The following is a 15983-nucleotide window of genomic DNA, read 5'->3' as shown; positions in this document are numbered from 1 at the left end:
TAGTAGAAATTTTCTCCTTTTAGAGACAGACTACTGTTCTCAAATTGATTTTCTAGAAGGCATCATAAAACTTTTTCTTCCATCAATACAGTCATAAAATTCCATTCTGAAAATTGGTGAGCTTAGGTTAAATAAATATTATCTCAAGAACCTAACTTCAAAAAAACCTTTCCACATCACTTACTCTGTACAGCAAATGGGGTTTCACAGTTACTCGCACCTTCTTGTTGCTCTTTCTCTGCTAAAGGAAAGGAACAGAAAGTTACTACAAACTAGTGTAGGATGCCAACACTGGATTTCATGTACAACAAAACAATTTAAAAGACAACGTAGGATTGTTTTGTTTCTTTTAGATAAAGGTTTACAGCTTTCATGGAGTCTTCAGGATGATTAAGTCCAATTTTTAAAACATGGCTGATTCCTTACCAAAGCTTTTGCATTGTTTGACTAATTCGAGAATCCACATCAATTTTATTAACATGTCCTTGCAAGTAATTTCAAAGAAATCAACCCATTATTTCATGTGGCTTTGACTTTAGCTTTTGCTTTAGTAATTTCCTTGGCCCCTTTTTTAATCTGTGGCCTTCAGAAAGCAACTTTCTAGTTTTCCTCAGACCAAAGAGAAACTGCAAGGGAAGAACAGCTGTGAGTGCACTTAGAAACAGCATTTCAGTAGTTCAGAATACATAGTGACAACACTTGCTCCTTTATAAACTCACCAAAAGGCAGACTTCAGAGTATGGCCTAATGCTGCTGTACTGCTTCAAAAAGAGTGAGTCAATTAAAAAGATAAATAATGAGCTCTTCTGAATTTCTGGGACAATTCACATTACAAATTCAGATCTTAAATTACATTCTGTATTATTTTTCTTTGGAATGACAAGTAATTTTCAATCATCTTATTCTAATTAAAGAACTTGGACAATAATGAGCAGCTGCTTTTTGGGTCACCCCTGCTCACAATGATACCAAGCTGCATACCTTGCATTTCTCTATTTCTTCTTCAATTTTCTCAACAATGGCTGCATCCAGAATTTGCAAGTCACAAGATGAGCGAGACAAAGCAGACACCGGATGTGCCTTTAACCAGACAACAATTTCTTGAACTTTCTCAGCACTAAATAAAAACCAACATGAATTAAAACTTTTAACTACATAAACTAAGCATTTCACCACGTCTGCTGATTTAATCAGTCAAGTATTATAATATAGGTACAATGCTTGTATACATTAACAAAGTAACAGAATTGAAGTGTTCTGTATGAGTTTACAATAGGGGTTAAAAAAATCTAACTTAATCATGCCATACTGTTTCAAAACTACAACCTGAGGTTTTGTCTCAAAAAAAAAAAAAAAAAAGGAATTATGTAAATGTATTCAGTAAATTATGCTTGCATCCGACCAACCATGTCCAACTGTGACAGGGTAGAAAAAAAAAAGGAAAAAGATGGCTTACCCATTCTCATCCTCTCCAGGCCAAATGTCATCTTCATAGAAGATATCTTCCTGGCTGTTCTTGGCTATATAATTAAATAGTTCAGGGACCCTACAAAATAAATAAATGGAAGACAAACTTAGATCCACATCAGCACAAACTACAGAAATAGCCTCATCAAAACAAGCTTTTACAGGCTTCAAGATTTCTGGAGCCCAGAGAGATTATTTTTCACTTAATTTAGTGTCATATTGTTAATTTGTCAAGGGTAAGATGCTGATAAAACTACTCTATCCCAAAACACGCTTCTCCTTGGAAGGAGAGATAGTTGGAAGAAGAGAATATTAGAATAAAAGAAATTCCATCAAGTAAACCCCAAAAGTAAACTCTTCAGTTCTTACAAGATCTGTGTTCAGATGACAAAATCCAAAGACTGATATGAAGGCTGATAATTTGGATGAAATTTGTAGCCAATATATTTACCTTTCTAAATACTCAGCCAGTAGTTGTTCTACTGCAGAAGAATACATCCATTCATTTCCAACCTTCTTAGTGTAGCCAGGAACTTCTTCATTTTTCTTATTGAACTTCAGGTTTAGCCCCACGTTTGCTTTGTGATCTCCATGAGGACTGGAAATGAAAAACAGTTTAACTTGCAATAATGTATGTGTGTACATACATTAAAACCCACATAAACATACACCCCCAGCCGTAAATCACAGAAAAATTAAATTAATTGCACCGTTTACCTGTTAGCATCATGACACATGTAAATGTTACAGGACATAAGTTGCGCTACAGTAGCTGTCCACATGCATGTCCACACCTTACTGCAAAGGAGTGTAAGGAATATTTGACCCTTCTTCCTTAATTGAGATCTAATCAACCACAATACACCTGGCATTTAGCAAGATGTAGCAGGATGTCCATGAACAATCATTTGTGAACAAATGTACATGTTAAATCACAAGAAGATGCTCGTGCATCAACCACTTTAGTGAACCGTCCTAAGAAATCACAATTCTGACATTTAGAGAACTATAGGGATTATCTCCCTTACATATTTTAAGCAGTTTTAGTCTTAACTAGTTCTCAAAAAAAAATTATAGGTACAATTATTATCCCTTTATACTAGCAGTAATGATAAAAACAGCGAGATTAGATCACAATTCACTTGTTATTCTCAGTGTGGCAAAACCAGTTCGAACTCCTGCTTCAGTTGTGCAAATAGCTAACCAGGAAAGTCAATTTATGTATTTCTACAACAGTAAAACCAACAGAACAATTCTACTACCACAAACTTTTTAATTTCTGTTTCATGGAGAGAAAAACACTGTATTTGAATTTAGTTTACAGCAAATATCCTTTCAAAAAAGCTTCAAGTCACAAAACAGTTATAAGAACAGCACTTAAACATAGCAGAATTTCTGTAGAGTTCTATTAGAATCTGGAAGCTTCACTACAGTCAGAATTCACAGAGAGAACTTACTTTTTCTTTGATCCTCTTCCAATAAAGATACTCCCTGTAAATCTGGAGACAAGATATCCACTTACTCCAAGACGGCTGGCCAAAATATATGCAGGATTGTATTTCACAGAATATTTCTTTAAAACAAACAAACAAAAAATATTGGCAATTCCCAAATTATAAGGATTTTTATATAAAGGGCAAATGGATAATATGGAAAAATCCCTTAAAGACATTTAACATTGCAAAATACATCTGACACATTGTTTAAGCTTTTACTAGAAAACCAGAAGCACTTACATGCTGGTTCTGTATTAAAGGATCAAGCTGGGGTTCACATGGAATATTGAAAACTACACGAATTCTACCTTCTGTGATCACATCACGTGAATCTTGAACCTTGGAAAAAAACACAGCATATTAAAAATGTTATTAAAAACCAGCAGTCTTTGGATACTAGATCTCATAGTCTACCAACAATTGTGCTGCAGTAGCCAGAGATGTTTTAGGATTCATCATCTTGCCTTGATCCGTACACTGCTTCCTCATAGAGGCAAACAGCATTAAATCAAAGGAATCCATGACTAAAAACGGTCCAAAATTGTAACTCCATGTATTGCAAATTACCCCCAATAATTAATAAAAATAATCATGCATTCAAGGTGTGCTACCTTTTTCCAGCTAAGCCAGCAACAGTGATAGGGAAAGCAGAACCACCTCCCTCCTCTGACAAAACAATCGGGGAATCTTTGATTTAAAATTTTAGCTAGCAGATGACCACTACTGCCACACAACATCTTAGATTATTTTAGGCTTGCAAATAAAGAAATCTAGGAGAAAAAAATATTAAACTATTGGAACTAACTTCTCCCATGCAGCCATAGTAAGGAGATCCCAGCATAAAGGCTGTACTTCCAGGAGGAAACAAGTCATCCAATGTCTTGATGTTTGAAAAACGAGAGTCAAAGGCTTTGATATCCTACATGAAAAGACAAAATTGATAATATTAAATATCATTCAGTTCCGGTAGAATAATTTAAAAGTTCATATAAATAGATATTTATTCTAAAAAACTATCTCAGTCTGAAATAATTAATCAAAAACAAAGACATTAATGCTATGTTATAAATGCTGTTACACAAGCAACTATGCTACCTCATAGAGCACCACTACTGTACCTCATTCAAAATATCATCAGTAAAAAGATGACAAAAGCACATTTTTCCAGTAAGATCTCTTAACTGTGCAAGAGGGTCCCAAATTTTGGGACAAAATACTTGCCTAAGCACATTATATTTATTTGTGCGGTAAATTACATTAATTTATGATGCTTATTTTTATTAATTCTTTTGCTTTAAAGGAGCACACACTCCTTTGCATGCACCCCCACCCCAACGGAGTAAGAAACTATGTGCAAGAAGATACTAAACTTGTATATTTACCTTGACAACAGTTTGGTAAACGAAAGGAAGAACTTGTTTTGACCACTGCTTCTCCAAATAAACTTCCCCATTTTGGTTTAGTTGATATCTATTACCAGTGAGTAACTGAGCATATACAACTATTAATGTGTCATGGATAATTATTCCTTTTCTTCTCTGGTAGCTGAAATCAAAGCAGAACATTTAGTTTGATTACAATAAACAGAACTGAACCAAGAGAGTGGAATTAATTTATTGAAAAAAACCAAAACAAAATAACAAAAAGTTCTTAACAAAAGGATTCTAATGGTCTGCTTCCTGTCTTATAAAAAATACCCAGAATAAACAGCTTAATGAAATGCTTACCCATTGTTGCACAGACATCACTACGTAGCTAAGTGTGTCAGTCCAAACACATTTTACCTTTACGGTGTGAAGGGTTAGGAGTAATTAAGTCAGTTAACTTAAATGACAGGTAATAAAATGGCAAGCTACTGTAACTCAGTTGTGTTCCACTGGGCACCTGTAATCTAGAAGAACATGAGCTGTATTCAAATTTACTAATGCTAAACTACTGACGTTGTAACTTGATACTGTATGACTATTCTGTATATTTCCTACAAATGAGGATTACTAAAACCAGAACAGAAAATTGAGTAGGAGAGCAAATACCGAAACTCACTCATTTGAAAATTCTTTTGTAACAGCATCTAACTTTAAATACCTAGGGATTAACTCCTTATCCTCTGAAATTTCACCATAAGCTTTTTTACGTTGTTTTTTTTAATTCCATCAGACTCATTAACTTTTATTAAGTATGCAGCAGCTCTTCTCTGCTAACCAAGTCTGTATCACAGCATCAAAACATAGCTAAGCTATAAAATGCTGATACACTTTAATTTTCAAAGTTACTTACTGTTCTGAAATGCCTTGAACTTCTTTTAACCATATGGTTTGCTCCTTATCTCCAACGTACGCCACTTTAGTTGGGGGCACTGCATTTCCCATGTAAAGCTTCTGTGTGCCATGTGGTTCTTCCAAATAAAACCTTGAGAATACCATAACAGGTACAAATTTAACCGATTAATCTAGACATAACCAATTGTGAGCAAAACTTGAAGTAGTTAGAAATTGCTTGTTAAGGACATGGAAAACTTGCAGTATCTTTTTCTCTACTCCTTACACAACAGGCCATACAGCATATTTTTTATAAAAAATACCAGTATATGTGCTTAAAATAAGATTGTACAGAAATGTTCTCTTTTACATTATTCTGTGTGGATTTCTGTGCACATGTTTTTCCCTCAAAGTTAAGAATGAGCTCTCCCAAACTTCTACACCTACAGCAAAATACTGAAGGACTAGACTTCTACAGAGCTAATCAAACCTCACAACAATGTGAAACAAAGGTTCTTCCACCAAGCAGCCTTTGATAAATCTGGACTAATTTGCTGTTAGAAAGTATTACAATAAAAACAAAACTTTTGTACAGCTTAAGGAACTGATTTTGAACAAAACAATAAAGATGACAAACAACTGCATATGAAATGCCTCTTACTTAGTTTCTCCATCTGACACAGCAACAACTCTGGCTTCTTCAAGGTGTGGCCAGTTAACAAAAACACGCTTTCCAAGTACCAAACTGGCAACATTTTCTACTATCTGAAAAAAAACACAGACGTTACTAACGGTTTAAGGTATTAAAAGATTTTTGTTGAAATGTTTTCAATTGTTTTCTATAACTCTAGTTAAAGAACAGGTTTTCTTGCAGAATTAACAGCTCATTTTAGCGTATTAAATTAAATTTTGATACATATTAGCTAATCTCTGATTAGAAATAGAGAATCATATTTCATTTTTTAGGACGAAGTATCATATTTCAAGTGCAGCTCATTAAATGTAGCATATGTTAGCTGTAAGACCTGAGTTGATTTACATTGCTGGTATAGGCTATATATTTTTTTGTTAAATCACTTAGAACTATTTGTCTCTGGGACACAATAATCAGACGGACATTTTGAGATTAGTGAAATATTTTGTACCATGGATTTTATTTTTATATCTCACGGAAATAAACAGCACTTATGTCCAGGACTTAGGTAACATCTGTAATTTTAGTCTCACATTATGTTCTCTTTTTCCAATGAGTTTCTGCTATTTAGCTAAAGTATTGTTTTGGCTTATTTAATTCTCTTTGCCACACATCTTGGATATTCACTCTGCCTATCTCTAATACAAAATCCTATCTTGTTTTCCTCATCCCTCCTTTCCTGGTTTTATTTATTTATTTAACTCTGAAACTTTTTTCTTCCCTGCATTTGTCTTATGCTACCTAATATTTTTGATTACAAAACAGAGTTGGCTTTTAAACTATTTAGAAAAAATATTTTGCTCCTTCCTCTATTTCCTCTATCAAACAGTGTCATTTAAGTGAAAGGTGTAACTCTGATTTGTTGATGAAAGGGGACTGATCAAAAAAGAAAAAACGTCTATATACTCAGCTACACAAAAGACAAGAAGCACTGGTCTGAAGACTCTGCTTCCTTGCATTTATGCCATTTCCAGCTATTAATTAGTCAGGAGTGAGTCTCACCAACTCCTTACCTGAGAACATCAGATGGCTACTACAGAAATGCCAGAAACTCTACTAAGGAGACTGACATTTAATATTCTGAAGTCAGGACAAATTTAGATCTTTCAGCAGATTCCCAAAATTCTCGACTGTTCCTCACACAAATTTAGCATTTTAATCCTAACAAACTTTATTTTTTTAACGATTACCTTCAGTAGTTAACAAATGCTTTTAGTGTGAACTAATACTGTCGATGTTTTCAGTGAACAGATTCAGCTGATGTTTTCAAAATACATACTGAGAATTCTACCACTTAATGGTCTGAACTTTGGGCTGGGAACTAAGAACTTCAGAGTTCTTACTACAGCAATTAATTCTATGGCCTTGAGCATGCAGGCAGATTTCACCTTCCTATTAACTCAATCCTAACAATTTATACATAAAGCTCATTTTAGAAACAAGCATTACTAGTTAAATAAAGTTTTAAAACAATCTAAATATATTCTTTTAAATTAACTATTAATTATATTTAACTATTTTTTAACAAATGCTTGGGTTTTAATTTTTTTTTTTTAACTTTTACAGTACTACTCTATAAATATTTCTCTCCTGTAATACACTACTGATAAGATATAACCAACATTTCACATCTGACCATTTAACAAATTCAGTCTTTTTATGACAAGCTTTTTTGTCTAGTTTTTTGTTCTTTTTTGTTTTGTTAGGAGCTGAATGCTTACCTGTTCTTTTGAGCTCTCATCAGCTGTGATTTCTAACATCATGTTCTCTCCATGGCTGCTTTGCTGAAACACCTGTACACCACTTTTTCTAAGATAGAACTGAGTAAAAACAAAACAGCACATAAAACGTACTTGAACCCTTACATAGGTCCAATATTCAATACAATTGAAAATGTCAGAAGGGAGAACTCTTTTACCTTATGTTTAATGTGCTTTAAAGTAGGAAATCCACAAAAATATAGTGCACTCTTGTTAATTTTAGTTATCTTATTGTGGGTTATTTCTACGTGCCATGCATCCAAAGGTATTGTTTTATACCTAAAAAACAAGTTGCACAATGTTTGCTTGTACAGATTGACCTTCGGCTCTAGAAACTTATTACTCATTCAAACACTCATTCAAGCACTCTTTAATTGACAAACCCTTTGACTTCCCTAGAAGGTGGCAATTAACTGAAGCCACTTGGAATCTAGACAAAGGACTATAAAACCCCATGCTATGCCTGCAAAGAAACTACTCATTAAGAAAAAGACAAAACTTCAAGCCACCGTATATCCCAATCTCACTATTTTAATTAATTGCTACTGTAAAATTCTAAACTAGAAATTGTTCCACATGGTATCATTCATCTTCACAAGTATTCAGTATTCATTCTTGTCCAAGTGTAGTCCTGCAACAGGCATTCCTCCTCTATTTTACTTTAAGTTTCACTGCTATTAAGGTTATGTTCCCATTTAACCTTGAAACCTCAGCCTGTGTGAAATAAATCTGGCTACTTTCAGTCAGAGGAAAGTGAAAAACACACTTGTGTTCAACTCTGCACAGGATACAAATGCTTACATTTTTTTACAAATGATCTGGAATTAGTGTGCTGATAAACTATCACTATTATCAGATAGTTGTACCAGTCTTTCATCCTCTGTGCCACACAGTTTAGTAATTCTCTAGAGTGTTCTTGCTGACTTAGCATCGATTCAAGTGTTTTGCAAAGTAACATTTGAAGAAAAGGGACTATTACTTTCACCATGCCATCCACAGCAAGTAACACTGAATTCAACATTTTACGTTTTTGAGTGTATATATTGGCATATACAAGCTTTGGTTAAAACAACAGTAAAAGTATTCTAAATACTCTTAGTCTAGTCTAAAATAGTTATGCCAGTGTTACCTTGTATGACACCTTTCTATTGCAGGGAATTTCTCTGGCCACGGTGACAGGTACTGGAACTCTGCATCTTTGTCATACCAGTACATTAAGCAAGCACTGTGAGTATTTCTTCCTTTCTCTTCTTCTTTTAGGCACTTATTACAGGATTCCATGGCCTGCAGCAGTCGTTTCTGATTTTTAGAGAAATTACCATATGTGAAACTGACAACAAACGTTAGCGTGGAAACATCTACATTGGGAAAGTGGATACCTGCACTTTCCTGGTTAATGTGTTAATTTTCTATAAAACCCCAGAAGTCCACATGCCTTAATTAAGACTTCTGCCACTTGAAGCTGACTTTGCTTGTGGTAACTTAATCTACCCTTACTCTTCAGGGAGCAAACATTTATATATTTCTGTGGTCTTTTAAACTTCCATTTACTTGCATGTCTAATTGTTGATTAATTAAGGAGTTTAGCAGATTTGTTATGAAGCTTTTATATACAGCAGATGCTGAACGAACTTACCTCATCAATAAACGGAATTAATACTACAGCTTCCCATTCTTGCTGTTTTCCATTTAGGTCAGTTTTAAAATCCAGTGGATAATATTCTATAATTGGAGAGTCTTGACTAGTCATCAAATGCTAGGAAAACAATACCAAGAGACAATTTAGCACTAATTATATGAAGATACAAAGGAAGGCGGGTATTAAAATCACTTCAAGGCTGAAGAGGAATTCAACATTTACCATTTAACTGTCCTACTCTGAAACTTAGCAAATGCTAAACTTTGTATTTATTACTAACTTTACAATACACTAAGAATAGTAAGAAGTATTTAATGATACACTGAAATTTAGAGGTAGAATATAACTAAGAGGACATGCAAAAATATCAAGAGAAGAGTTACTTAAAAATAAAGCAGACAACCAGCAAACGATAGATAAATACAATTTAATGCTAAATCCTACCTGATAGCATTTAGGTAGCAGATCTTTGCTTGCTGCTGGAAGAACAGCAAGAAGCTGTTCAAATGGCATGAAAGGTTTTCCCAGTTCAAATTTGATTTTGAGTTCGCTGATGTTCCGAATATCTGACAGATAAGGTGCATAATGATAAGGATAATACCTGCAGGGAAAAAAACCTCTTAAATTATTTGACCTAATTATAGCACAGCAGCATTCACAGATCAAAAACAAACAGAACTACATTAAATGTTCCCAGCATACAAGGTGAAATATTGCTCGATCTTGAAACAATTTATCACGTGACAATTTTTTCTTACCAGCTCCATGATTGAACTCCATGGTAATAATAATGCAAAATCCATTGTATTGCCTGGACATAACATTCAGCTTGATCAGCCAAGAAGTCACTTAAAAGAAAAGGAAATATACTTATTAGTTATTCTCATTTTCAGTGGTATATAAAAATTACTTAGTACTTTGTACATAGGACTGAAGATTGAGCATTTTGGGAACCTAATGAAAGAATGGTTTTCTAGATTCATTTAATACAAATGCATTTTTTCTCTCTGGCCCTCAAATACTTGTTACAGAAAACTCAACTTGCAGCTCTTCCTGCATTAGCCAAAAGCATCACTGCTGCAGTACACTGCCATGTATTCTCTGCTTTTGACATGGATGCATACTCTGTCTTGTATTAGACATATGCAAAGACTTATCTTTGGTGTTTAAAATAAAACTAAAACCTAAAAGAAAATAGCATAGGCTTACTCAGAAACTACTTCTACACCCATTTTTGTCATGTAGTAAGTTCTTTTGTATTGCCTGAACTCCGTTTCAAACAGATCGTCATCTTCTGGTTCATCTTCCAACACAGCTGAAAAAGCAGTCATGAAAAAAGAAAATTAAAAAAAGGATTCAACATTCACTTCTCTACTACAAGCTTTGAAGACATCCAGTTTTGACTTAATGCCTTAATTTTACTCCCCAACTCAGGGTTATAGGTGTTCATATCTTCCTTTCACTGAAAGTGACATGAAACAAACAAAATCTTTACCCAGAGAAAATCTAGAGCCCATTTTTTTCTTTTAAAGACAGACAACCCAATCTACAAGAAGAGAGAATATAAATAATCAGAAAATAATCTAAGAAAATATTAAAATAAATTTTAAAATGTAATCTTTTTTCAGCAGCAGAATCTTATATCATAGAATAATATTTATACATTTTTGACATTAAATTTCAAAACAAGCAAAATACATTTTCTACAAATGGAATGAGTTTAAAAACATAATCAACACAACCAAAAACCCCAAAGCCATACAAAAATCTGTTAATTTGTCCCCACCTATATAACAAAATACTGAGGCATACAATTATCAAAAACATGTTGTTGAAGATTTGCTCACTCATTTCATGAATTCATCACAGAAATACTGGTCAAGTAATAAGCTGTTCAAAAGCTTTAGCCCCACTCCCTCTTACCATAAGCCCGTGCTGTGCAGTTCCAATAGCTGACTACATAAACTTTTCATTTAGATTAAGAATTTCATGTCAGAGTTGACCTTACAGATCTTCCAAATGTACACAGAAATTAACAAGATTTTTGTTACATGGAAAAATTATTTGCACTTACTTTTAGGGGTCACTTCACCTTCATTTTTTTCTAAAGCAGCCAAACATATAGAATTTTCCTGAGCCTATTAAATTAATATTTGAGATAAAGTGAAAATACAGAATAATATGCACATACCTCTTTCACAACCATATAATCTGCAACTCAAACTGCTATAACAAGATGTATAAATATTATTATTATTTAGTACAAAACCCACTACATTTCCTTCTCTTGTAATTGCCTAGGGAAAATTATTTTATCCATATAAATCAGAGAAAGGAGCAGTCTCAAATAAAATATCAGCTGCCTTTAAAAAAATATATGAATACTTGTTTTCCAAATTACCACTATTTCCAAAACTGTGCAGTACACATTTAAGCATTTTTACCTACATCATGCATTGTGCTACGGCACCAGTATGCAGTCAAATTTTTCATCAGTAAATTTTTAAGAATTTAAATCACTTTTGTGGTAAGGATACAAGAAATTGTGTTTCAGAGACCTTACAGACATATAGTCACTTCAAACAAGCCATATAGTCACTTCATTCTCACACTACACACTGTCTTTTGTGTAAAGCACTGAGTAGCTTTCATTAATCAGTATCATTAAGTTGGCCCTCTTCCTCTGTATCTGAGATATGCAAGCTCCTGACTGACTCTGCCATTCCCATTCCAACGATCAGTCAAGATGGGCAGCTAATACTATACAGCTGCCCCAAACTTCTGTGGCATATATGAAAACAACCACAAATAAAGCATACTTTATTAAAGCAAGAGCCAACATCTTGATCTTACAAACCACAAACTGCAGGAAGAACAAGGTAACGATATAGAGCGATAGATTAAATTTAAAGGAATTTCCTGCCACTACTCTATACACTGCTGAAGGCTTATATTGAAGTATAGCCAATAGAGGTGGTGGTGGGGAACATGACAGTGTGGCAGAGTCAAGACACAGAGAAAGGTGCTATTCCTTGTTAGTTATATCTAGAGTAATAACCAATCTGAGATAGCTCACACCGATTAAATTACTATTTATCTATTCATTGTCAAATAGTTGACCAATATCAAGACATGCCTGGATGATCTATCAGTATATCTGAAATGTATAAAACTTCCAGCAGGCTATGTACTGAATAGTAAAATTATAAAGCATGGTAAGTTTGACCATAACTCACCCAGAAGTTTTGCTGCTGCTGAGGAACAGATAACCTCACATAAAGCATTATGTTACAGATTTACAAGATTTCAAAAATCATGAGAACCTGACCCTGACTTAACCATTTCATCACTTACAACCAGCAATACATGCAGGCAGTTCCTCAAATGTACATTTTACTATCTTTTCTGATCTCAAAAAAACCTCAAAACAGATGCTTATGCCATTTAATTTGTCTAAGATCAAATTACTGACTTGCAAGAATTAACATTCTTATTTCCAAAATTATGCATGTAAAAAACTAACCTTCTGTTTCTTTTGTTTATTTTTTCTGGCTTCTTCTGCTGCAATACCAGCTGCCTCATTGAGGTATTTATTGCCTACTTTACTTTCAAACCATTTTAGGTCTACAAAGACCTCACTGAAGTGTTCACGATCAAACTGTGCAGAGAGAATAAAGTAAGTTTAGAAATATTTGAGGGATGCCAAATTTAGAGTGGTAAATTAACAATGTCTTTTTAGTATGCGCATTATATCTAGAATCATTCCTACATAAACATTTTGCCCTAGAGCTACAACTAAACTAATAGATCAATATTAAAAAAAACTTTTTTCTTAGCAGTATGTAACATATAACTAAGCCATATTTTGTTTTCTTTCAGTAAGGAAGCAACAGGTAACAAAAACAGTTAAATAACTTTCACACTTCACTATCACCTCTGAAGTAGTAGACGTATATAGGGTCTGGGTAATATGTGCCACACAACCAACACTTTCATAGCTCCACCCAAAAATCAGAAGACAGGGCTGAAGCAGGGACAGCAGATGAACTTCCTCCTTCCAAGTTCAGCAGAAGGCTGAGACCTCTCCACTTCTATATGGCCTATACCTTTTCTCATCTCTCGGACGGATTACTGCAATGGAACTTAACAGGACTGCATCCTGTATGCCAGTTAGTTCATGAAGAATGTTGATGCCTGCCTCAGAGATATTAGTGCTTCAATGCTCTTTACCAGTCATCTTCATGAAAAATTTGCATAAAATATTGCTCTCCTAGATTTTCAGACATAACTTACCCTACAAGAAACTGACCAGTAAGGGAAGCAAAGTATATCGCTGCCTGCAGCACACTTGGCCCAGTACTGCCACTCATTATTCATTGAGAATCAAGGACCATAATTCTACTGATGAATCCTCATTTGACTTGCAGTACTAAAACATGGTGGCTAAGGCATAGATCGAATGATTCAACCCTTTTCCTCTTATGTTCTGATAAGATTAAACAACAACTGATTGGAACCCAACAGTTAAATGATAAAACAGCTGATTGAACCACTTGTACAACAGTCATTTAATAGTTCATTAAACCTACATCATGGTATATTTTAGGGCACTGTATTATGGTTATGGTCAGACTGCACCATTCTATGCAGTGCAATTCCATGCAGTGCAATTTTGAAGTTACTTACATCTGACAATCTTGTGAGATATTTCTCAAAGCGTTTTAAATTCAGATGTCCATTCTCATTTATGTAACCTATTGGGAAAATAAAGTATGTTTTTTAAATTTACAATTTAAAAACTTAAAAATTTAAATTTAAATGCCCAACAGATAATAGAATGCAGTCTTGCTGGTTGTCTAAAGCTTGCTGGCTAAACATTCTAATACGGCTAAAAAAAGTGAATCAATATTAATGCAGGAATCTTAATGTTTCTACTTCACACAACTGAACTCAGTGTTCTTACCTCCCAGTTCTGGCAAGATAGCCATGTATGTTCTATAAAGTAGTGGCAGTGCATCATGATTAATGTGTAAATGAGGTAGATGAGGAATAAAATCATTTCCAACAAGGAAACCCATTAAGATCCAATCATCTATTATCCTTTCAATATCATACTCAAAGGAAATCTTGTCCTGCGGGGGAAGGGGAAAAAAAAAAAAAAAGGAAAAAAAGCAAAAAACCACAGGAGTATAATTTTTATTATCGTGTTTGCATAAAAAAGACCTCATATTTTTTCAATCATAACTCCATTGGAACTTACTTTTACTGGTGAAAATTCATAATCAATATATTCTCTCATCAGTGATAAGTGCAGTAAATGAAATGTGGTTTCCTCTGGTGCACATGCTCTGTAAATTTTTCAAAACAATTATTTATAAACACACTTCCAACGTGACTAAGTCTAAAGTTACCTAAAACCAAGTAAATCTTACAAAGTTTGTATCTTTGCAGAAGAAATAATGTATTAACATTTATTTGGATCCGGTTTAGGATTCATCTAGATTGAGTCTATAAAATTTTGCAGTAGAATCTTCTAAACAGCAGATGTACGGAAAACAGTGAGCTTAGAGAAAGAAGGGCAGCTTTGTAGAGTTCCATATTGCATTAACTATTTCCCAAGTAATTAACCCACTGTCCAAAAAAGGGACAATCTAACCTAACTTTGCACCAAACCCAATAAATTTAAAAGTATTTTAGAACTAGTCTGAGTACCTACAGAGTACACAGCTTCATGTCTAAACTGTCTGGGTTACATTTTCAGTCATTTAAAATGCTTCTTGTAAGAAAATAATATGCTCAGCTTGAAAATATGCTCCATATTATCTAGTGGCTTCAACACAGTACCAAAAAAAAAGACAAACCTACTGTTTGTTTATGGCATAAATTAGTCAACATATATTCTGCCTTCCTTTCCTCTCTTCACTAAAATTACTTAATACCTAAACTGATGTTGTTAACTAATTTTGGCCTAACTACATCAAAAGATTAACAAGCTGAAGACTGATATATTTTAAATTCATAAAGGACTATTTCACCTTGTAGATACTGTAACTAGCTGGGACCACCTTCCACGACAAACCAACATAAACACCTGGGTATTCACACATACACATTAGATTTTGGCCAAAATCCTCTGAGGAAGATGGGTGTGATACACTAGCTTACGTGAAGACTACTAAAACAAGCTCTAAGCTACATTTGGCTGCACAGAATTTCATACCCAATTCTGTCACTTCTTAAATTTAACTTTCATATTGGAAAATCCAGGTTGATGCTTCTAGATTCTAGAAACATTTTCTCCCTTATTCTTCATTACACTAGACTTAAAAATCCTGATAAAACAAATTTATCTCAATCAAGAAATGGCTTACAGATAGTAATTTTCTTTATATTTTCAAATTTCCAACTGTAAATACTCATAAAAGTGACAATATTGACAGAATGCAATTCCTGTAACTTCCAGAAGTAAATTCCTGTAATGAACAATATTATCCAGAAATTACAACAGGAACTAAATATGGAACAATGCTTGAGGGAATAAAAATATAATGGCCCCTTGCCTTTTGATTTTATACTTTATTTAATTAATCCCTCAAAAGGTCATCACACTTTCATATTATTCTATTAAAAAAAAAAGGCAAAACAGACATTTTTCTTTGATTAGACTTA

At 33.9% G+C, this 15983-nt stretch overlaps 1 protein-coding gene across 8 annotated transcripts in view; it reads right to left on the bottom strand.

Moving 5' to 3' along the window:
• The window catches only part of XRN1 (5'-3' exoribonuclease 1), a 41407-nt gene that overhangs the window by 18411 nt on the left and 7013 nt on the right, over positions 1–15983 (bottom strand). For 7 of the 8 annotated variants that reach the window (XR_004408935.2, XR_004408937.2, XR_004408936.2 and 4 more), the window contains exons 7-28: positions 14575–14662; positions 14278–14446; positions 14001–14068; positions 12838–12972; positions 11389–11452; positions 10524–10629; positions 10073–10162; positions 9759–9915; positions 9312–9431; positions 8805–8974; positions 7834–7954; positions 7637–7735; positions 5883–5986; positions 5241–5372; positions 4346–4508; positions 3769–3882; positions 3204–3302; positions 2925–3040; positions 1919–2065; positions 1457–1546; positions 982–1117; positions 185–241 (exon numbers count right to left, since the gene is read on the bottom strand). Coding sequence is in view for 4 of the 8 variants with exons in the window: in XM_033005358.2 (XP_032861249.2) it covers positions 185–241; positions 982–1117; positions 1457–1546; positions 1919–2065; positions 2925–3040; positions 3204–3302; positions 3769–3882; positions 4346–4508; positions 5241–5372; positions 5883–5986; positions 7637–7735; positions 7834–7954; positions 8805–8974; positions 9312–9431; positions 9759–9915; positions 10073–10162; positions 10524–10629; positions 11389–11452; positions 12838–12972; positions 14001–14068; positions 14278–14446; positions 14575–14662 (2545 nt within the window). In the remaining 4 variants the exon portion in view is untranslated. The remainder of the gene's footprint in view (positions 1–184; positions 242–981; positions 1118–1456; positions 1547–1918; positions 2066–2924; positions 3041–3203; positions 3303–3768; positions 3883–4345; positions 4509–5240; positions 5373–5882; positions 5987–7636; positions 7736–7833; positions 7955–8804; positions 8975–9311; positions 9432–9758; positions 9916–10072; positions 10163–10523; positions 10630–11388; positions 11453–12837; positions 12973–14000; positions 14069–14277; positions 14447–14574; positions 14663–15983) is intronic. The other variant, XM_033005361.2, reaches the window with a different exon arrangement.

This window comes from Tyto alba, unplaced genomic scaffold, assembly GCF_018691265.1.
Source record: "Tyto alba isolate M040663 unplaced genomic scaffold, T.alba_DEE_v4.0 Super-Scaffold_10, whole genome shotgun sequence".
Taxonomy (NCBI): Eukaryota; Metazoa; Chordata; class Aves; order Strigiformes; family Tytonidae; genus Tyto; species Tyto alba.
Note: the sequence above shows the minus strand (reverse complement) of the source record. Positions and strands in the feature narration are given on the sequence as shown.